Here is a 22,872-nt window from a genome sequence, read left to right on the forward strand (position 1 = left end):
TTAGTAAAACTCAAACTCGAAGAATTTATGGTAACAAATCAAGTCAACTAAGCTTCTGATTTCATTACAAATATGAAGCTTAATCTCTAGATTAATCTCAAAATGTACTGTAATTATAAGCAATACGCGCGCGGATAAACGTAGACAGTAGCTGTTGCTAGCAGAGTATCAGAGAGCTCGCATCTCCAACACATCTTGCGGGCAAAGAGTAAATTACACTGCGGAATGTGGCAGTGACGACAGCAAAGGTCACATCAAGCTTGGACGCCGCTATAATTTTTACACGCACACAGAGGGGGAAGTATGTGAAAGCTGCACAAGTGCCAGTGGGTTACCGATGAGCGCTGATCCATTGAGGTGATAATCCTGAGATGGGCATGTGACGCCTCGCTGCGCGCTCAAGGCGAGTAATTGAAACGAGGAATAATAATAGGAGGAGGAGCAGGCGGACGGGGGAAGAAAAAGGCGTAAGAAGGTGGAAAAATTGAGCAGCAACTTTTCGCGGCAAAAATTTGCATATGTGACCGAGCTTGTAAGGGAATATTACGCGAGATGGGGCTATCGAAGAATACGATGCTGATCAGCGCCTGATATGCGACTCAGCGAACGCGCTCATGATCAATGACTTTCATTTGTTTTGTCATAAACGCGCATGCGCATGCGCAACAGTAAATTGCAATGCCACGGGGTGACACCGAAGCCAGTTTGGGCTTATCAATTGCAACAAATTGCAAGTAATTATTATGATGTGGTTCGTTGATCATCAAATTGCGATCACTATCAGCCAATGTGGCACATTTGGCGGTTGCATAAGCCAAAGTGCTACTGCTACTCACTACTAGATTGCGGCCACCGCGCTGACTATTACCAGCAACGTAATCGTTGCGATCAAAAATCAATACATCAGCATCATCATCATCATCGTCATCCGCGCACAGATTAAATAATCGACAGCGGGAGAAATAAAATGCGAAATAAAAAGAAAATCAATAACAAAAAGCCGGCGAAGGGAAATGGTCATCAGTGCTGACGATGATATCGCAGGATCCATAAATAAATGAATGCCGCCAAGACACAGCAACAATGGCATCCGGTCGAGCGTTAAGCGTCAAGCTGCCAACTTGTAAACCCCATAATAAAATATTGTTGTTGTTGCTCTCCCTCTGTTGCGGCACCAAACGACAAGTGATCGATGTTGCAATCATTTTAGTGGTAAATAAATGATTGCCGCACAACGCAAGCGATAGTCAGCCTGTACACGGCGGCAGCAAAATCAGACCAACAGGTCAACCAAGTAGACAAAGGCTGCCAGCCAGTTTGCGCACTTAGCTCACACAGTCGGTAGTTCCAGTAGTCAAAAGCGTAACGCAATTTGTGTTGCTGTGCTACCTACTGCGCTTAGAAAATGCCAGGCTTGTAGGCGGCAGAGAAGCAAACACTTATACATACACATATCCATACACTAATTCATCCAAATAACGCAATTTTAATGATATTTGCCGTTGCTTATTCTGTGCGTTTGAGTGAGCGCGCGACACGAGTCGAACGTCTGCCACATTGAGACGCTTGCACCTTCAACATTTCTAATGACAGTGCAATTACCAGACAGCAGAAAATTATTCTTGGAACATTTGCAAATAAAAGAATGAGAAACAATTTGAGCAAAAAATAAATGCTACTAAAATGTAGGTGCATCCAGGAGGGCGTGCCTGGTCGCTGGGCACACTAATGAATTGACTGAAATGTTCGAGCGTCAATTCTCTTGACTGCGATTTCGTTGATTCGTTCATGATTTTTGAAGAATAATTTAAACTGTAACATTCGAATTGCCCCAAAAACCCACAATTATGAGCTACATTAGTATTAGGCCGTATATTATGGCATTAAAGGTATGCGATGTGGGTACGTGCCGAAAGAAAAAGTATGAACCGAAATCCGCACACGCACAAAATCCTATGAAGGAGAGTGTAAGTGTTGGACTGAGTAAATGAATGACGAATGCAGATCTCTCGGTTAAGTAAAGTAGAAGGGATTTGCCATCGAAAACTGCTTTACTTACTATATGTATAATGCCTGGGCGACCCAGCTTTGCTGTGCTAGAGATTTTTAGAAAAAGCACTGAAAAACCCAAGCCAATTTTTCTGTAACTATCACTTTCTACTTCTTCTTGATTGGCGCGATAACCGCTTACCCGATTTTGGCCGAGTTTAATAAAGCGCACCAGTCATTACTTCCCCGTGCTAACCGACGCCAGGTGGACACTCCAAGTGATGTCAAGCCCTTCTCCACCTCATTTTTTCCACGCAGAGAAGACCTTCCTCTTCCTCTGCTACCATCAGCTGGTACCGCATCGAGTACTTTCAGAGCCGAAGCGTTTGTGTCTATTGGGACGATATGACCCAGCCAACGTAGCTGTTGGATGTTTATTCGCTTCGTTATGTCTATGTCGTCGTAAGGCTCATATAGCTCATTGTTCCATCGTCTGCGATATTCGCCATTGCCAATGTGCAAAGGTCCAAAAATCTTCCGCAGAATCTTTCTCCCAAACACTCCAAGCGTCGCTTCATCGGATGTTGTCATCGTCCACGATTCTGCGCCATACGCTAGGACGGGCGCGATGAGAGTAGAGTGTTAGTTTTGTTCGTCGAGAGAGGACTTTACTACTCAGTTGCCTACTTAGTCCGAAGTAGCAATTGTTGGCAATAGAGATTCTTTCATAGGAGCCTCAAAAATTTGCCTCTTTCGCATAATTGGTGTATACTGTAAGATTATTTTTCATTCCGAGGGTTCCAGTCTTTAGTGGCAGTTAAACGTCGAAATCGACAGGAAAAGCAACGACCGAGAAGAACCCTGAGGGAGGGGATAAAGAAGGTAACAGGATGCAGGACCGCTAATTGCAAAAGATGGGGCCTCTCGCCTATAGTTTTTTTGGCTCTATAACACCATTATACCACCGATTTTCTTGTATGGAGTCATTGTCTAGTGGAATTCACTGGAGAGGACGACGTTGGAGAAGAATCTGGTGAGAGTTAAAAGGTATGCATTTATTGGAATCAGTGGGGCACTTCGAACTATTCTTACTCTAACGCTCAGCGCAATACTAAATGTAGTACCTGCACCATAGATATCACAGGGAAAAATGCCGCTGTACGTGGAGCAATTAGACTGAGAGGCTCGGGTTACAGGTTCACTCTTACTTACGGCTCGGCCTCTCTTGTTCGTGTAAGGTTTGGTCTTGGAAGGAAGGGTGATCTTGGTGGAGTAGCTCTCCATCAGACACAAGTTCAGATTTCCGAACCATAGCAGTGTGCTCCAAGCATAGGTAGCCGCAATCAAAGAAACAGCTGATTGGCTGCTTACTTGTGCAATAAATGCTCGCGGACGTAAATATTTACTCCGCTAGCCAAGCAGCAATTAGAGCATTGGGCTCGACGGTGCACATGAAATCGATCAGGGAATATCTGACTTCACTTTCGGTCGCATCCGAATTATTTGATATAAGGCTCATCTGAGTACCTGGTCATTGCAGGCGTTGCGAGGTGGATGAGATGACTAGACACGTCACCAGTAGTTTCCTCTAGAAAAGAGAGGATTGGGATCCTGTTGACCACCTGTAATCAGCTCCTGGAAGTGCAGGCTCGCGCCAACTACACAAAATTGAAAGGTCGTGAAATTTTTCTAGCCACGAGTGTATCGTAGGCGTTCGAGGGATCTTCAGAGATTAACACAAGCTCAGCTCTCGAATTTCGTGTTTGCTCTTACAGGACACTATCCGCAGGTATAAATGCAGTGAGTCTTGGCATTACTTGGAGTCTTTTTTACGTCGGCTGTATGGAAGATAAGGTGGAAGCATTTCAGCCCCCTCTTCTCAGCTGTTTCGCTCTACCGAGGCTAAGATTTAGGCGTCTTGGCTCTCATTTCTTTGCTACGTCTGTTGACATAGCAGGACTTGGTATTGACAATCTCATGAGTTTTGTCAGTAAGCCATAAATATGCAAACAACCTCACCACCTTTCCGCTCCCTTCTCATTTGGGTCTCTGGTCACAGGTACATAGCGGTAAACTGTTGGATGAATGAGCTAGCTAGAGATGGAACTCTCGGGCTGGTTTCCTTAAAAACCTGTGGTCTACTACTGGAAAGGAGGGCTTCGAGTAAACTTAGAGAACGCTGACAAAGTACGCAAACTTATAAAGTCGCGAAATCTTTTTGGCCACGTGTGAATCGGAGGCATTCGCAGGATCTCCTGAGGTTGGCAAAGTGGCAGCTTACGAATTTCGCGAGTGCACTTTTCGGACATTTTCCCTTAGGTATTCACGCGGTGTGACTACGTACTGCTACTAGTCCTTTCTGCTGCAGCTGTCTGGAGAATGGGGTGGGCTGATCTCAGTACCTTTTTCTCAGCTGTCCTGCTCATTCCGGGCTGAGATTCAGACATCTTTCCTTTGGCCTTTTGCCACACCGGCGTGTATAGCAGGGTTAGATATCACACACCTGATGAAGCGTAGGCAGTAGTATGAAGCGGTTAACATCAATGTAGATTAGATTAGATTAGTTTTGTACTACATCCAGATAGATTACAGTGGAAGGAATAGGGAGACAGGATAGATACAGTATGGATGGTAAGGCAGAACAATTGGTCCGCGAATTTTTTAGATGCATTGATGAATCTTAAGAGATTCGGAAGAGGAAGAGTATGAACTAAATCCGTTCCCAGAGCATCGCACCCCAAGAGCTTAAGTCTGATTCTAGAGAACGCCGGACAGCTACAGAGAAAACGCTCTGCAGTGTCCTCATACTCACGGCAGAATACGCATATTGGGTTGTCAATGATTCCCTTGGTAGCCATATGCTGACCACATGCGTTGAGCGCTGTGATTACACCTACCAGTACTCTCAGCTCCTTTCTGTTAAGTTTTGGGAGAAAGGTCGCAAATTTTCTGTTTAGTTCTTTCCCAAAACACTTAACTACGCTGGAGGAGTCCAACTCAGACCAACTCCTTCTAGGGGTAGACCTCATGAAGTCGTCAATACATAGTTGAGGCTTGCAGAGCTTTCATTAGCCAGTTTATAAGCCAACTCGTTCCCTATCATACCCCAATGTCCAGGCACCCATATAAGACAAACTTTGATGTGTTTCATAACACTGTTCTGTCATACATTCACCGTCTAATTTCGAAGAGCAGGGCGGGTTAGCAAGGGCTCTCAGTGCAGCTTGACTGCCACTTCAAATTCCAATAACATCAATGTGAGCAGGGTCTTCTCTACAACCTTCAAACATCACCCCTTCTCACGCTTATATTCTTCTCAATCTTTCTTTTTATCCTCTTAATGGCATCATCCAATATTTAATTCTTTATTTTGATTTTGGTGGACTTTCAGGATCTCTAGAAGCAATCGTGTAAATTTTTTTTTATTTTTAATAAAATATATTTGTTGGGCTTCCAATATTTTTTGGTAGCTATATGTTGCGAAATAAAAACTAGGTTTTTTAATACGTTATAATTTTAATTTAATTGCGTGGCCGTGTTTACAAAAAGTTCAACTGCTTATGATAATTTGCGAATATTTGCACGTATATATATATGTGCATATGTAACTGTATTAGGCAAGCGAAAGGATAAGTAATGTTATGTATACATATCTTATGCTAAGTAAATGCCTGCGTATACCTTGTATTTTTGTATGTTGTGCATATGTACATAACTGCATTAGACAAGCGAAAGGAGAAGTAATGTTATGTATACATATCTTATGCTAAGTAAATGCCTGCGTATACCTTGTATTTTTGTATGCCGTTAAGCGAAAAGGAATATTGTAAGGAATGTATAAAAACTGAAAAATAATATAACATGACATTTTAAGGTGACCAGCTAACATAACATTTTAAGGTGACCAGCTTATATAAATTATAAATATTGGCTATAGTTAAGAAGTTAGTTTGTAGGTTGTGTAGCGGGATTAGCTGCTGCTCCGAACATCCTCCCCCCCGTTGAAAGGTCAGGGCTTTCAACAGAAGCATTTACAGGAAGGACGCACAGCTTATTGATAGCTCTACGTGTAATGCCAGTAGGTGTACGCAAGACGGCTACTCGTGCAACATCGTCAGTTCCAGTGATGAGTTCGACTACCCGTGCCAAAGGCCATTTTAGTGGAGCCGTGTTTTCCTCTTTGATGCACACAATGTCGTTGACCTGGATGCTAGGCTGAGGCGTTCGCCATTTAACTCGCTGCTGTAGAATAGTTAGATATTCTTGACTCCAACGCTTCCAGAAAATTTGTTGAATGTAGGATACGCGTTGCCATTGATTGAGCCGGTTATAATTCAGCGACGTAAGATTGGGTTCAGGAAAAGCGGTTGGTGGGCCACCAATCAAAAAGTGACCTGGCGTAAGCACATCAAGATCTTCTGGATTCTCTGAAAGTGGAACAAGAGGACGCGAATTTATTATAGCTGTTATTTGACATACCAAAGTACGCAATTCGTCAAATCCAAGAATTGAGGACCCAACTGAACGATATAGATGCTGCTTGGCTGTTTTAACCGCTGCCTCCCATAGGCCCCCAAAATGCGGCGAACGAGGCGGTATGAAGCGCCAATCAAATCCATTGCTAATGCAGTAGTTATTAACTGCGCTACGATGATTTTCATTGAGGACTAAATTTCGTAAGTCGTTTAACTCGTTTCTAGCGCCCACAAAGTTTGTGGCGTTGTCTGACCAGATGCAGCTAGGTATGCCGCGCGTAGCGACGAAGCGTTTGAGAGCGCCTAAAAAGGCGTCAGTAGAAAGATCTTTTACTAGTTCTATCCAAATTGCCTTTGTTGAAAAGCAGATGAAGACACTCAGGTAACATTTTTGTGGAGATTTGTTGCGAATTTCAGACTTATAATAAAATGGGCCACAATAATCTACCCCAGTTATCATAAAAGCGCGTGTAGTCTGAATGCGCTCTTTAGGTAAGTCAGCCATGATATGCTCGAGAAGACGCGGTTTTGATCTACAACATATGATACACCTTCGTATGGCTCGCGCAGTAGTTTTCCTTCCTCCTATGGGCCAAAACTGCATGCGAAGAGAAGCAAGCAAAGACTGCGGACCTGCATGGTGGTACTTACGGTGATAATGTGTTATTATGGCGAATGTCAGTGGGTGATCCCTTGGAAGGATGCATGGATGACGTGCTTCAAAGCTGAGCGTTGAATGTCTTAGTCTGCCACCTACACGAATAAGGCCAAAATCATCTAAAAATGGTGACAGCGAAGCGATGGGGCTTGAGGCGTGAACACACTTATTGTTTTTCAAAGCCACATACTCGGACCACAACTGCGCCCTTTGAACGATGCGAATCAACAATTGAGTACCGCGATGAATATCCTCAAACGTGAGTTGCGAAGTTCTTGGTGAGATTCTGCTTGTTATAAACTTGTTTACATATCCAAAAATACGTTGCATCTTGCCAAACGAATTTATGTACTTAAAGGATAGTGTTAAGTCGGTTCGATCATTTGACAAGAGCAACACCTTTTGTCGAAGTTCTATAATTTTAGTTTTAGGTGCGCAAAATTGGGGCCAATTGTTGTCAACTTCTCGCAAGAACGAAGGCCCGTGCATCCAAAGTGGAGATTGTGAAAGTGTCGTTGGTGAGGCTCCCTTCGACAAAATGTCAGCAGGGTTTAATTCTGTAGGAATGTAATGCCATTGCATACCCTCTGTAAGTTGCTGTATCGCGCTTACCCGGTTAGCAACAAACACATTAAATTTAGATGGCTCTTCACGCAGCCATGAAAGCACAATCGATGAATCCGACCAACAGTGAAAGCGGCCGGCGAAAAGTTTCATTTTGAATATCCCATTTACTAATTCCGCAAGCAAGGCAGCAGCGCAGAGTTCCAGTTTGGGTATCGTAAGTATCTTCAATGGAGCGACGCGAGCTTTGGAACACAGTAGATGCACTTGCGCGCGGTCATCCATTATCGAACGAATGTAGATACAGGCACCATACGCTTCGATACTTGCATCACAAAATGCATGAATTTCGACGGTGGCTCCAGGCTGCAGTACGTACCGAGGGAATGATAAATGCTGCACTTTGACGAACTCGTTACGAAATGTAGACCAAGCAGTGTTCAGTGAGTGCGGTAAGCTTTCATCCCACTCCAGCTTATCCCTCCACATGCGCTGTAAAAGAATTTTTCCTCTGGTCAAAGTGGGGCCAATGAGTCCAAGCGGATCATAACAACGAGCTAACGTAGATAACGCCGATCGCTTGGAATTCTTGCAAGATTCAGGTTGCGACTTAAACGAAAATAGCAGATTGTCATCAAACGGCTTCCAGATCAAGCCCAATGCCTTGGTGATGTCGCTGCCGTCATTAAACTTAAGCAAGTCTTGTTTATCAGTATCAGGAATATTACGAAGAACATCTGGACTATTGGAACACCATTTTCTTAGCTGGAAGTTACCTCGAGCGAGAATATTCGTTGTTTGTCGTTTGATTTCTTCTACTTCTTCCAAAGTATCGCCACCACTTATCAAGTCATCCACGTAAAAATCTCGAATGATGGTTTGCGAACCAAGTGGATAAACTGAGGATTCATCCGACGCAAGTTGGTGCATTGAACGAATCGCTAGGAATGCTGCAGATTTAGTTCCATATGTTACAGTGTCTAATTTATATATATTTAAGTCATCTTCAGGAGAATCACGCCACAATATACACTGGAGCATGCTATCCGGTGGGTAGATCCGGACACATCTATACATTTTGCAGATGTCTCCAGTGAGTGCAATCGGAAACGTACGAAAACGAATCAAAATATTGAAAAGTTTGGGCTGAATTGTTGGACCAGTCATGAGTAAATCATTAAGTGATAAACCCGAGGTTGTAGCTGCAGAACCGTCAAAAACAACTCTTAATTTTGTTGTAGTACTTTCGTCTTTAATGACGCAATGATGCGGCAGAAAATATTTGCACTCATGGATAGCAGAGTTTGGAACTAACGACATGTGATTGAGGTCACGATACTCTTTCATGAATGCACAATATTTTGCCTTGAGCTCAGGATTACGTACGAGTTTTCTTTCTAGGTTTTGAAATCGGCGTCGAGCTTGTGAGTACGACTCACCTAACGAATCTAAATTTAGCTTTGTTGGCAGGCGAACCGAATATGCGCCTGAGGCTAAACGAATGAAATTTTGCTTGAAATGCAACTCACAGTCAAGCTCCTCTTTAGAATTTTTGGAAATCGGTTCAACGACATGATCGATCTCCCAAAACTGCCGGACTAAATCATCCAGCCGATCATCAATATTGATATCTGTAGTTGAGCTGTGACTTGCTACGAATGTTGAAAGTTTGGGGGCCTGTTGCTTACCGCCAGACAGAACCCAACCAAGGCGAGTTTTTTGAAGTAATGGTATTTCAGGTGCTAATTGAATCTGTCCTACGCAAAGTAGCTCATAGAAAAGTCCTGCTCCGATGAGCAGATCAATACGCTGGGGCACGTTAAAACCAGGATCAGCTAGTTGAATGTTTGAGGGTATGTTCCAATTAGCGATGTTTATTGAAGCGACTGGTTGACTATCGGTAATTGTTTTCACCACAACAGCAGTCATATTTGTACAAAAATCTGAAGTCCGCGACTTCAGAACTATATCAACGGAGCACCCATCAGTCGAAAAGCTTGCATCTCCAATGCCGGAGACTGCGACCAATGATTTCGTCCTAGTAAGTTGTAGCTGGTTAGCGAAACGAGTTGTAACGAAGTGAAGCTGCGAACCCGAATCTAGGAGGGCGCGGCAAGGTACGAAGGTTCCAGCACGATTTTTAATTAGAACAATTGCAGTGGCGAGGAGCACAACATCAGGAGAAGGAGTATGAGCATGGGACGTGACAGATAATGATGCAGTCCTAGCATTCGATTCAGAAGTAGTGCAAGGTGCTTGGCACTGAGCAGTTGGTGAAATGGATAACCGATCAAAATGTAACAGTGTATGATGCTTCGCTTGACAGCTGCGACATGGTCCCGATTTGCAGTCCCGAATCTGATGACCTTTCTTCAAACAATTAAGACATAGGTTGAGCCTTTTAGCTTCTTTCTGGCGTAGATTTGGCGACAAATTGACGTAGCGTTGACAACGGTAAATTACATGTTCGGGGGATTCGCAAAATACGCAACTACCTACTGAGCTATTCGAAGCAACAAAAGATTTTCTTGGATTTGTACTCACGCTTTTGAGGACTTTTACCGGAATGCTAGCTTGTGTCTGCAATGCATATTCGACGTTTTCGAGTGTACGACAGCGTTTTTCTAAGAATCCAGCTAGTTGGTTCCAAGAGGGTAGGTCGTTGCTTGTCGAATTCTCCTCCCATTTAGCTTGAGTCACCTTGTCTAACCTTTGCACTATCAACTGAATGAGGATGCTATCGGATATTTGTTCTTTTGAGCCGATAGATTGTAGAGCGCGCATATGCGCGATTGCCTTGTCTGTCAATGCCCGCAACGTGTGTACGGACGAATCCACCTTGTCCAACTCAAATATTCCCCTGATGTGTGCCTGAAAGATAAGACGTTTATTATCAAATCGTTTTTGTAAAAGTTCTAATGCAATTTTGTAGTTAATGTCGTTTATCTCGAGTGATCCCACGGTGTCCAGGGCAGCACCACTAAGGCAAGACCGCAAATGTTGAAGCTTGTCCACTTGTGTCAGTTCACTGTCTTTGTCGATTACAGATGTGAACATTGCGTAAAAATTTGTCCACTCAGTGTAAGCCCCACTAAATTTGGGCAACGTTAGCAGTGGCACACGCGAACGATTTGCGTTTACAATTATAGACTGTGTGTCCGCGGTGTTCATCCGAAAAGTTGAGCAATGTTGTGAAGTACTGCGCTTCCCGATCTCCCGTTGCAGAGTGGCTCTGAGATTGACTAGCGTGGTATCGAATTTGGCAGGTAGGTCACTGGTAATCGACTCGAAGTCCAGTTCCTCCAAACTTGTGTGGGTGACCGAAAAACTGGATTTCAGCTCCACCAATAATTCCAGTATTGCGTTGAGAGCATATTCATCCTTACTGTGCAGATTATCAGGATCCAAGTCGGTGGCTATACTTTCAAGGCGATTAAGTATAGCTTTCGATTTCATCTTCAGAAATGTCACTCGGCCCATAGGCGAACCCATAGTCGACCCATTGGTTGGACCAACATCATACGTATCGTCTCTTGCTGGTGTACCAGTAGCCGGGCTGAATGGCATGGCGAACAAATAGGTTGACTATAACGCTGCGCGACACGTATAAAAAAAATAGGTGCGTTATACTCGACGACAATGTATACGGTAAAAATAAATGCACCGTATCTAACTGGCCGGAACAACTGTTTTAATAAATTTCGCCACCGGCAACGGGAAAATATGCAACTTTAAATTATTTAATTTAAATTATTAAATTAACGCGAAAAAACACGGCGATCACGTCGGGGTCACCAAATGTTGAGCTTCCAATATTTTTTGGTAGCTATATGTTGCGAAATAAAAACTAGGTTTTTTAATACGTTATAATTTTAATTTAATTGCGTGGCCGTGTTTACAAAAAGTTCAACTGCTTATGATAATTTGCGAATATTTGCACGTATATATATATGTGCATATGTAACTGTATTAGGCAAGCGAAAGGATAAGTAATGTTATGTATACATATCTTATGCTAAGTAAATGCCTGCGTATACCTTGTATTTTTGTATGTTGTGCATATGTACATAACTGCATTAGACAAGCGAAAGGAGAAGTAATGTTATGTATACATATCTTATGCTAAGTAAATGCCTGCGTATACCTTGTATTTTTGTATGTTGTGCATATGTACATAACTGCATTAGACAAGCGAAAGGAGAAGTAATGTTATGTATACATATCTTATGCTAAGTAAATGCCTGCGTATACCTTGTATTTTTGTATGCCGTTAAGCGAAAAGGAATATTGTAAGGAATGTATAAAAACTGAAAAATAATATAACATGACATTTTAAGGTGACCAGCTAACATAACATTTTAAGGTGACCAGCTTATATAAATTATAAATATTGGCTATAGTTAAGAAGTTAGTTTGTAGGTTGTGTAGCGGGATTAGCTGCTGCTCCGAACAATATTCTTACTGTCTAATTTTTTGATAAAAACTTTATACGGCATTCCTTTCTAACAGCAACTCCACCCCCACCTCTTTCTTCTCCTTTTTGAAAGTATGGCTCAAGTCCATTCTCAGTAGGCTTCGATTGCTGCCAAGAATGGAGAGCGAGACATGCGTGGACTTGTTACCTGTTTATAAGAGTTATCAAAATTTATCGAGGGAAACTTTCACAATCATATTTACAGATCTTAGATATTCAAAATATATACAATACTGGCCTCCAAAAAAATAACGTAAGCATGGCAATGGCACGCGCATATTTACCTTTGCTTCAAGTGCCACTTGAAACTAAATTTTATACAATCAAAATAAAGCTGTACAAACAAGCCAACGTACAATGTGAGAGTCTCTAGAAAAGCATGCCGGTTATGGGGAACAAAAAAAATATTTTGTACATTTGTAGAAAATGTAAGTAATCAAATAGTTGTAGCGGCAAGCAGAGTAGGAAGCCATTCGCGTCTTGTAAGACAAGCCTTGACGCCTTGTCGAGATAAGCAAAAGAATAGTTTGCAGGGTCGCTAGGCACACAAGAAATATCCTTCCTATCGGCGCACGAGTGTCAGTGACACCACTTCCTTTAATTATTTCCTCTCACGTAAAGGCCAGCAAGTGCATCTGCTTGTCGACTACTTTTTTTCAAGCAAGTTTTCAATAAAACTTATTTCTATAAAAAACATAACAACTCCCTGATTGTAGACGCAGAAAAGTCCTGGACTGAAATCCTGCGCTTCAATGAGGCGGGCAGAAATTCTAGCGCTGCCATAATTTCAGGGCAAAAACAAGAAACAAATGGGAATTGAACTAAATAAGAAATGAAATGCATCTGCTGCACATAAAACGCTGGCATTTGCTCGAGTGTGTGTGCGTTGAGCAAATATTAGCACGTCTCATTTGACAGCGAAATGCACATTTCACATAAGCTTACACACAACTACACACTCGCCCATATATATATGCATATGTATAGGTATGTGTAAGCGCACCAGTAGCGCCGCCACTCATTACCTACTCCTCGGAATGCCGCTGCCAGCATTGCTATGCGTGCACACACACACAAACACATCCATGCGCTGGCACATTTCGTCGGCGGCGCATGCGCATATACAATTTCCTATTTATTTTATTTGAGGTGTGTGCTGCATGTTGCATGTTGCACCTTTCATTAAAATTTGATGCGTTTCGATTCGATGCCGCCAACATCGTTGTGTCATTGATAGAAAATCCACTCTAGTTTATTACATTTTTGTGTGCTGTCTCGATTTTGGTTTGTGCCATTCAAATGCGACAAAGAAATAAAGCGAGCAAGGGGAAATAAGAAATAAGATGCCAGCCCTTTTGCCTATTGATTATTGCATTGCATATTTGTGGCAAAAGGGTTTATGTGCAGGACAGCAGTCCACGATTGTGAATGCAAACACCTTTTGCTGAAAATTAATGCGTCTGCAGTAAATTTTGATGACATGGAATTGTGACATTATGGCTTTGATATTTTACACCTGTGCAACACATATTGTGGCACGTATGTAGGTAGGTATGTATCTACATACAGATGCATATGCGCATGCGAATGCAACACAATTTCGGAAATGGCAGGATTTTCGCAGATGCAAAATTGGTACGAGGGTGGTTGTTTGCGCGTAGCAGATGCTCCAACCAATAAATCACATAAGGGGAAAGGGTTTGCGATTATGCAATGAGAAGTGCACGCGCGGTGAAGAAATCCTCAAAAGATGCTGTTAAAAATTTGCTTCGATGGAAGATGGAATACTCGTATTAAAATTCATGTTGGGAAATGAGCCCAGAAGACGAAATGTAAGATTTTTAGTTCGATATTTTTAGCGAAAATTTTAATATTTTTTAGCACAAACCAACATAAAATATTTTCACTTACAACTTTTTTTCTTCTTTTTTCAGTGAGTTCAAAAATTCATCGTTGGAAACAACTCGTGAAATTTTTCGCCCAAGAATTTATTACCATTTTCGACGTGGATTTTTTTGATTAGATTAGATTTCTGGGCGGTTGGATAGGTCCAAGGACTCAGTTAAGAAAATCATTGTACTGTACCCGGATAGATTACAGTGAAAGGAATGGAGAGGCAGGATAAATACAGTATGAATGGTAAGACAGAAAAATTGGTATGAGATCACTCTTCCGCGAATTTTTTAGATTCATTGATGAATTTTAAGAGATCCAGAAGATGAAGAGTACAAACTCTATCCATAATCAGTACATCGCACTTCAATAGCCTAAGTCTGATTCTAGAGAACGCCGGCAGTTATAGAAAAAATGCTCTGCCATGTCCTTATTCTGACGGCAGGAGAGTCAATGATTCCCATAGTAGCTATATACTGACTACACGCGTTGTGCCCTGTAACTACACGCACTAGGACTCTCATTCCTTCAAACTAACTTTGGGAGAAATGTCGCTAATTTTCTGTTTAGTTCTTTCACAAAGTACTTGGCTACTGGAGCCCAACTTAGACCAACGTCTTCTATAGGTAGACCTCATGAAGTCGTCAATCCATAGTTGAATCGATTAAAATGATCAACTGATCACTGATCAACTTACCTCGACTTTTGGTGTTGGCTGTGAATCTATAGTAAAATGCGTTCCAATGTGGCTATCGATGCTTGCAACTTGAATTTCGTTAAGGCCGTTAAAGTTGTTGTGCTAAAAGCAATCGCTCGTCTGGGTCAATTGATAACCCAAGATCGTCGTGTGACATATCGCAAGATAGAGACATCCTTATGCATTAGGGGAGCCAGCATACATTCAATATTGCGTGTGCATTTGGTCGTCAAGAAGATTTGTATCGAGGGAGACAATATAACTTGACAAATGTCTTGCCCAAAAATGGGTTCGTTTCGATCGGTGTAAAGAAATGTTGAAGAAACTCGGTCACAGTGGTTCAAAACGGTGACATCATAATAGGGGACAAATCTTCTATCCCGGCATATGAGCTTGGAACAAAACAAAAATCAATATTATCGCAGTTCCAAGAGGAGGTTGGTCTAACAAAAGTTGTTCGTAGGAGGAGCACCTCAAAGCAAATAGTAGCCTGTTTTTTTCTCATAAACTAGGCCATGTCGGAACTGTACCTCCACAACAATTTAGTTACAAAAGTTTACGGAGCATTAAGAAAAATCAGCCCATGAAGACGAATCATCTTTCACCAAGACAATGCGAGCTTTCACACAAGAGAGTTTCTGAGCACTTAAAAGATCGAACTAATGGGTCATTCGCCTTATAGCCCTGATACGGTACCTAATCATTTCCAAATATCAAAATAAGAATGCGAAGTCAACGTTTTTCAACGACAAGAACAGCTGTGGCAGTCGTTAAACTGCTCATTTTAGAGGCATCCTTCCTTTTTTGAGTGGCAAAAGTGCTTTGAAAATTGATTCAAGTGGATGTAGAAGGAAAGGTATTTTTGAAAACAATAAAGCTATTTAGAAATCCATAATTATCCATAAGCGCAGTTACCGTTCATTCCTTCACAAGGTTCGCTTTGAATTGAAAGAGCCAAGCGGCGAACAGAATCTGTTGCTAAACGCAAAAAAACACTAGCAACGTTCTGACACTATCCGATCTGCAGAATTTATTCAACAAGTGGAAGCAATCATTGACAAGGACCCTTCAAAATAAGTGAGGCTCCGTGCGAGAGAGTTTAATGTTTGTAAGGGTCTTATCCGTCGCGTTATCAATTAAGATCTCCGATGTAAGCCCTACGTTATACGCAGGAGACAGTTTATGACGGAGCAAACACGGGAATAGCGAGTTATCCGATGAAAAGGGTCTTCTAAACAAAATGAAGTACCCTAAAGCGCCCGAGTGTACCCAACTTATGGCCGCCTTACTCCCTAAACCTTAATCCCCTGAATTACTAAGTATAATTGAGCGCGAACCCAATAAGTATCTTCATAAGACCATTCCATCTCTGAAGGCTGCAATTAATACCGTTATGGTTAATATGAATTAGGGGCATGTACGCTCCGAATAAGGGATGTACGCTCCATTGACTACGTCACAAATCTTGCATATCCACTATCGACCAGATATTCACAATACACCAAGTATCGGGAAATACCCATGAAAGGAGAATCGGCACACACCATCATTTTGTCGATTTTAAAGCTACATTTGATAGCACGAAAAGGAATTGACTATATTCCGCGATGTGTGAACTTATGTGACGTTGGGCAGTACCAGCAGCGCCGTTAGAAATAGAAAGGACCTCTCCGAGCCGTCTGACGATTTGATGTCAATACCATTTTACTTACTTATGGCTTTAAGAACCGCGCTGTTAGTTCTGCCTTTTCCAAGCGAAGTTCCTTGTGTCATCAAACAAACAATCGGCGGACTACCATTTCGGCACCCACCTCACTCTTGACAGTTATGATTTCGATGCTGTAAAAGACTTCGTTTATCTCTGAACCAGCATTAACACTGAAAGCAATGTCAGCCTTGAAGTCCAATGGAGAATCTCTCTTGCCAACAAGTGCTACTTTGGACTAAGTAGGCAACTGAGCAGTAAAGTCCTCTCCCGACGAACAAAACTAACACTCTACAACGCTCTCATCATGCCCGTCCTACCGTATAGCGCAGAAGCGTGGACGATGACAACATCCGATGATGCACCCCTTGGAGTGTTTGAGAGTAAGATTCTGCGCAAGATTTTTGGACCTTTGCACGTTAGCGACGGCGAGTATCGTAGGCGATGGATCAATGAGCCTTACGACGGCATAGACATAGTAAAGCGAAAGTTGAGAAGGCCACAACACCAAGACTGGCTAAGAGAAGCAGACCAAAGAGTTTCTTGAAAACAAAAAGGATGCTCTTGTAGCACACAAATTGTCTGCGCGTTCCGAACAAACATCACTGTTGGCGGGTATAACTTCGAAGCTCAAGGACTCTGTCTATTGTTCAGGTATCTGGTCGATGATTATACCCGTAGTTCTTGTGTTAATTCCTGTAGTGATAAAATTTACTGCTCATAGAATTGAGTAGATGCGTGAAGAAAAAAATAAAGTTACATCAACGGAAGCTTTTCTATGAATAATAAATATGTTATTAGAGGAGAATTCCACCTGTCCAAATCCGCTCTCTACCACATAGCAGACACCACCAAACGTACCAAAAGTGTCAGCCTAGAGATCAAGTGGATTATAACTTTTGTTAGCTGCCAATAAGTGCTAATTTGGGTGCATTAACCGTTTGACTATTCACAGAATACTAGAGCTCAGGCGCAGTGGAAAACCTACATAAGCACAAGGAAGCAATCGATAGATATATTGAAGGGGCTAACAACGATAAAAATGAAAATAAGTACAAAAGCCACGAGCCAACGCCATTCACACCGCTAGCCGGCCATATCTCAAACAGAAATCTTTTAATGAATGACTAGTTACTGCCCTTTTAGAATTGAAAGCATTTATAACTTTACACTGCATTTCTTCATCATACAGAAAATAGTTGATAAAGAAAGAATAGTTTGAAAATAGAAATTAGCCGACCGTTCTAGGTAAAATCCTTCTATCAAAAATTTCCTCTATATATAATTTTAATACTGCCTTTCTATGAAGCGATAGCGATCCTTTGCCAACGACAGTCAGCCCTACTGAAGTAAATTATTATCGAAGCATATCTTTATTTCAACGCACTTCGAACATTAAATTCGCGCGAATATAAAAAAAATTGCCATTACATTTTGTGCAAGCAACTTATCTGCAATGCATTAGAGCTGGGGTGCAAACGCACATGAAAGGCTACTAAAATACAGCTAATACTAAACGAATAAGCAGATAAACGAACATTAAATGCGTCTACAAGAATGTTGGCTGGAGCGAAATTCATAGAAAATTCATGAATTGGCTGAATGCCACTTTGTTGCAGCAGCAATGGATGGAGTGGACCATAAAATTATTAACAACTTTGTTAGTTATGCACTAAGATATGCCTAATAAATATGTACATAGATGACATCGGAGCAAAATAATGTACAGGGTGGCCCAAGGTTGAACTTTTTGAGTCATGTTGAGTTATTTTGACGCTGGTAACTTTTTCACGCTTCAAACCTTTACTGGCAGTGGTTAGTATTAGGCGATTACACGGCAAGGGAATCGAGTATTTCGGACTAGGGCGTAAATTTTGCGGAAGGTGGGTTTATTTGTAGGAGTATTCTAAGAAGTAAACTGAAAAAGTTAAAAAAAAAAAAATCTGGACATTTTTTCAATATTGAAATTTCGTTAAAAAAAATTCTTTCTCCAAAAATTGGAAATTAAAAATTTTGGAAAAAAATGAAGAGGAAAAAAACCTAAGAGGGTATTAATGAAACAGGAAACAGGGGGATACTGTTAAAAATTAAAGTTTTTTTCTTAAAAATTCCAAAAAAACAAATTTTCTTAAGAACTCTAACAGAATTTTTGAAAAAATTGTTTCCAACAAATTGAAAATTGAAAATTAAAAAAAAAAATTTTTTAAGAAAAACAGTTTCTTTTTTTTGAATCTTTGGAAGAAAAAAATTGTAAATGTCAAAAAAGAATTGAAGGTATTTCATTATAAAAAACGCGAACTGAAAATTTTGGTAAAAAATTTTTTAAGAACCTCAAAATATATATTGCCCAAAAACATTTTGTTTGAATCTCAAAAATGAATTAAAGATAATTCATTTTAAAAAACACAAACTTAAAAATTGAAAATTTTGGGAAAAAAAACTTTTTTTTTAAATAATGTATATCCTTAAAAAAATATTTATACTGCCTGAAAGCAAAAATTTTAAATGAAAAAAAGAATTGAAGATATTTCATTTTAAAAAACCCCAACTTGAAAAATTAAAATTTTTGGGAAAAAATTGTTTTAAGAAAAAAAATTAAAAAAAAAAACAAAAAAACGTTTCTTTCTTATATAATATAATAAACATAAAAAAATACGCTGCCCCAAGAAATAGGAAATGTAAAATTTTGAAAAAAGTTTTTTCCAAACAATTTTTTTATTAGAAAAACATGTTTTTTTAATCTTTGGGAAAAAAGTTTTAGTTAAATAATATATAACCCTAAAAAAATAAATTACCCTAAAAGAAATTTTATTAATGGCAAAAAATATTTTACATTTACATCAAAAGATATTTCACTTTTGAAAACTCTAACAAAATTTTGAATATTAAATAAATTTCAAAATTTTTAAATAAATTCGAAAATTTTTAAATTTTTCTCAAAATTGTTTTCAATTTTTCACTTATTATTCTCAGACCTACAAATAATCTAGTTTTCAGAAAAATTTAAAATCATGTCTAAATTGGATTGGCTGATTTTTTCTCATTTTCTGTGAAATAAGTTGTGTAATTCCTTTTTAACAGCAGTCAGGGGAATACCGATGACCGGATAGAAGACCTCTGAGACCAATTCAGTGGACCCCTTCCGGCCAATCCCATCAGTAATTTCATTCCCCTCTATGTTCCTATGCCTTGGAACCCAGATCAAAGAAGTATTACCTGCATATCTAAGAGATTTCTCTTTCTTACAGGATTTGACCAGTTTGGATCTGCACGTCATGGTCATCAGAGCCTTGATCTTAGCCCGACTATCGAAAAAAACAATAATATCTCCCTCGCCCCACATTCCCAAAGAATTTTGCATGCCTGCAAGATGGGAAAGACTTCTGCCTAAAAATCACTAGCAGTACTCGGCAGTTTTAAGGAAAAAAATAAATTGGCTGATGTAGAGAAAACCGCAGCTCCGACTCCAGACTCCATCTTGGATATTTGTGTATTTGGACCACCCTATATGCACTTGTTAAGCAGACAATATGAATATGCGAAAATGAAGTAATTTGGTTGCTCATAAAGTTTGTTGAACACAAAAAAACAAAAAAATGCGACTGAATGCAACACTCGTTTATGTCCCATGCTTTTATGGGGCGGCGCGTGTGCTGAAACTCATATATCTGCATTAATGCAGGTACATACATTTTTACGTACACACATATATACATACCCACATATGTACACCCATATAAACTATTCATGCAACAATAGCCAGCATGCAAATCCGGCAAATGCTTTGTGCCTCTCAGTTACAATACTCGTAAGTGTAGCAACTAAGTTGGCGTTTAACGCAAAAAGAAAAACGTTTCATTATCGCTATCATTTCGTGCAGATAGTGAAGCAAGAAATAAAATTTAATTGATTTCAATTGTGGCTACGGCGCGACGGTCTACGCCACTCGCTAGCTGAGGCGGAGGCTGACGCCCAGGTTGAGGCTGTAGCTGGAGTCGCCCGGAAAGCTGGCAGCAAGCAGTTGAGTTGTCTTATCGCGATGCGAATGTAAAACGCGGCTTCTGTTTTTGTAAAAATCCCCTGCTAGCCATATTCGGGTGGACTAACGAAAGTTCGTTTAGTTGATGATAAAAGTAGAGAGGCTTGTAGGCTCCACATTTATTTTCTTTTTCTTTTACCTCAGACAGTTTGGTTTGCATGGAGCGAGAAAATTAATATCTCAAATTTAATAGAAATATCAAAAAAATGTGTTGCATGACTCTCCGCCTCAATTTAAATTACTTTTATATGGGATTGCCTAATTGAAATCTACCTGAATCAATGAAACTCTGTCGATATAGAACTGATTGTCTTTCTTCTTACAAGTAAACTTAGAGTTAATACTCACAAAAGTTAAAGATCCCTTTGGCATATTCCCAATATAAATTGAGGTCGGGCACATGGTTTTTTTCAGGACGAGAAAGCAGACACTTTGAAGTTAATGGAAGGCCGAAGAATATTGAGTAATCTCAACTATTAATGAAAAAAAGAAAAAAAAGAAAATTCCCAAAATTCGAAACATTCAAATTTTTAATATTTTTTTAAATTAAATTTTTTAATTTTTTTTTAAATAAATGTTTTTCAAACAACAAAACAAACAAAGAAAAAACAACAAAAAATATTAAAAAAAAAACTTTCAAGAGGTTTTTTTTAACAAATGACAAAAAAAAGAAAACATTAAATTCTTTTTTAAATTTAATAAACAAAATTTCTTTTTGGTTACTTTTTTTTAATTTTTTTTAAATAACTGTTTTTTTGACGGTATAGTTTAACAAAGTACAAATTTTCCCAAACATTTTCAACGAAACTTTTTTTTTTTAATTTTTTTTTTTAAACTTCAGTCTATATGAAAATAACTTTAATTTAAATTTAATTATAAAAAATATTTAAGATTTACTAAAATTCAATTTTAATTTAAATTTAAATTTAATTTATTTATTTATTATAATATTTCTTTTTTAATTCTTTATGTTTTTTTTTCAGAGGTACCTTTTATCCAAAAAACAAAACATAAGCCAAAAATTGTAAAACATCTTAGGGAGATGGTTTTAAAAATGACAAAAGGAAGGTTCCAAGAAACATTAATATTTTAAAATTTTTTTAATATATTTTTAAATTTTTTTTAAATATATGTTTTTTTTGACGGTATATTTTAACAAATTATCAAAATATTAAAATTTTCCCAAACATTTTCAACGACAAAAGTTTTTTTTTTTTGGTTTAGTTTTTATTTTTTAATATTCTTTTAATTCTTTATGTTGTTTTTGGGGAAGGCACATATTACCAAAAAACAAAATAACAAATCCAAAAATTATAAAAAATAAGCAAAAAAATCTAAGGGAGGTGCTTATATCAAATAACAAAACACAAATTACAAAAAATTTTCATCTAAAAAAAATTTTTCCTCCTTTTATTTTTTTTATTACTTTTTTCCTTTTTAATTTTTTTTTTTTTTTTGAATTTAATTTCTTTTTAATAAATAATTTTTTTTTATGGTAAATTTTATCCGAAAAAATATTTTTTTAGACGATACATATTTTATTTGTCAATTTGTTTGCTAGGTTAGGGTAGGTTAGCCTGGTTGGTTACTTTAATTCGTATTTATTTTTTTACTTATCTTTTAACTTTTAACTTTTTTAACCTTTTAAAAACAAAATTTTTTGGGCGATATATTTAACAAAATTAACAATTATAAAAATGTTTAAATTTTCCCAATAATTTTCGTCGAAAAAATATCTTTGTTTTTTTAATTTATTTTTCGAAATTTATTTTTCGAAATTTATTTTTTTAATTTTTTTTAATTGTTTTTATTATAAATCTTGGGGAGGTATTTTTAACAATTGAAAAAAAAATTTCGCAAAAAAAATTTGTCAAAGGAAAAAAAATTCCGCAAAAATTGTCTATGAAAAAGCATTGTTAGATTAATTATTAATAATTAATTGTTAAATTAAAGAAATGTTTGTTTTTGGACTGACAAAAAAAGTTTTCCCTAAAATTTTCAACGAATTTTTTTTTTTTTAATTAATTCTTTGGTTTTACTTTATTTGATCTTTTTTAATCTTTTTTGAAATTAATGTTTGTTTTTAGATGGCCAATTTTGTCAAAAAAAAATATTTATATATTATAAAAATAGACGAGTCGAAGGTATTTAATAAAAAAAAAAATCCATGAACAAACTTTGAAACATTGCATAAATGTTAAAATTATTAAATTTCAATTTTTTTTTTTTAATATTTCTCATTTTACTTCTTATTATACTTAAACCCTGAAATAAACCAACTTTCAGAAGAATTTAAAACCATACTCCCAATGCTTGGATCACTTGACATAGAACCGCTCTAATACATCTTTATGTGTGCTACGAAACAAGTCTGGGTC

The 22,872-nt window shown here is 38.7% G+C and overlaps 1 protein-coding gene across 1 annotated transcript; it reads right to left on the reverse strand.

Moving 5' to 3' along the window:
• Positions 1–599: 599 nt before the first annotated feature.
• On the reverse strand, positions 600–11,253 carry LOC129237136 (uncharacterized). Its single transcript, XM_054871616.1, has 3 exons — positions 7,116–11,253; positions 6,038–6,767; positions 600–861 (listed from the first exon to the last, which is right to left on the reverse strand). Exons 1-3 carry the CDS (start codon positions 11,251–11,253, stop codon positions 600–602), a joined length of 5,130 nt encoding a protein of 1,709 aa, XP_054727591.1.
• Positions 11,254–22,872: the final 11,619 nt, after the last annotated feature.

This window comes from Anastrepha obliqua, chromosome 2, assembly GCF_027943255.1.
Source record: "Anastrepha obliqua isolate idAnaObli1 chromosome 2, idAnaObli1_1.0, whole genome shotgun sequence".
Lineage (NCBI taxonomy): Eukaryota > Metazoa > Arthropoda > Insecta > Diptera > Tephritidae > Anastrepha > Anastrepha obliqua.

Coding starts and splice junctions, on each gene's coding strand:
- LOC129237136 (XM_054871616.1), bottom strand. CDS start 11,253: ATGCCATTCAGCCCGGCTACTGGTACACCAGCAAGAGACGATACGTAT. Junction 6,768..7,115: donor CATAATAACACATTATCACC/GTAAGTACCACC, acceptor ACGCCTTTTTAG/GCGCTCTCAAACGCTTCGTC. Junction 862..6,037: donor CGTAGAGCTATCAATAAGCT/GTGCGTCCTTCC, acceptor TGCTGGTAATAG/TCAGCGCGGTGGCCGCAATC.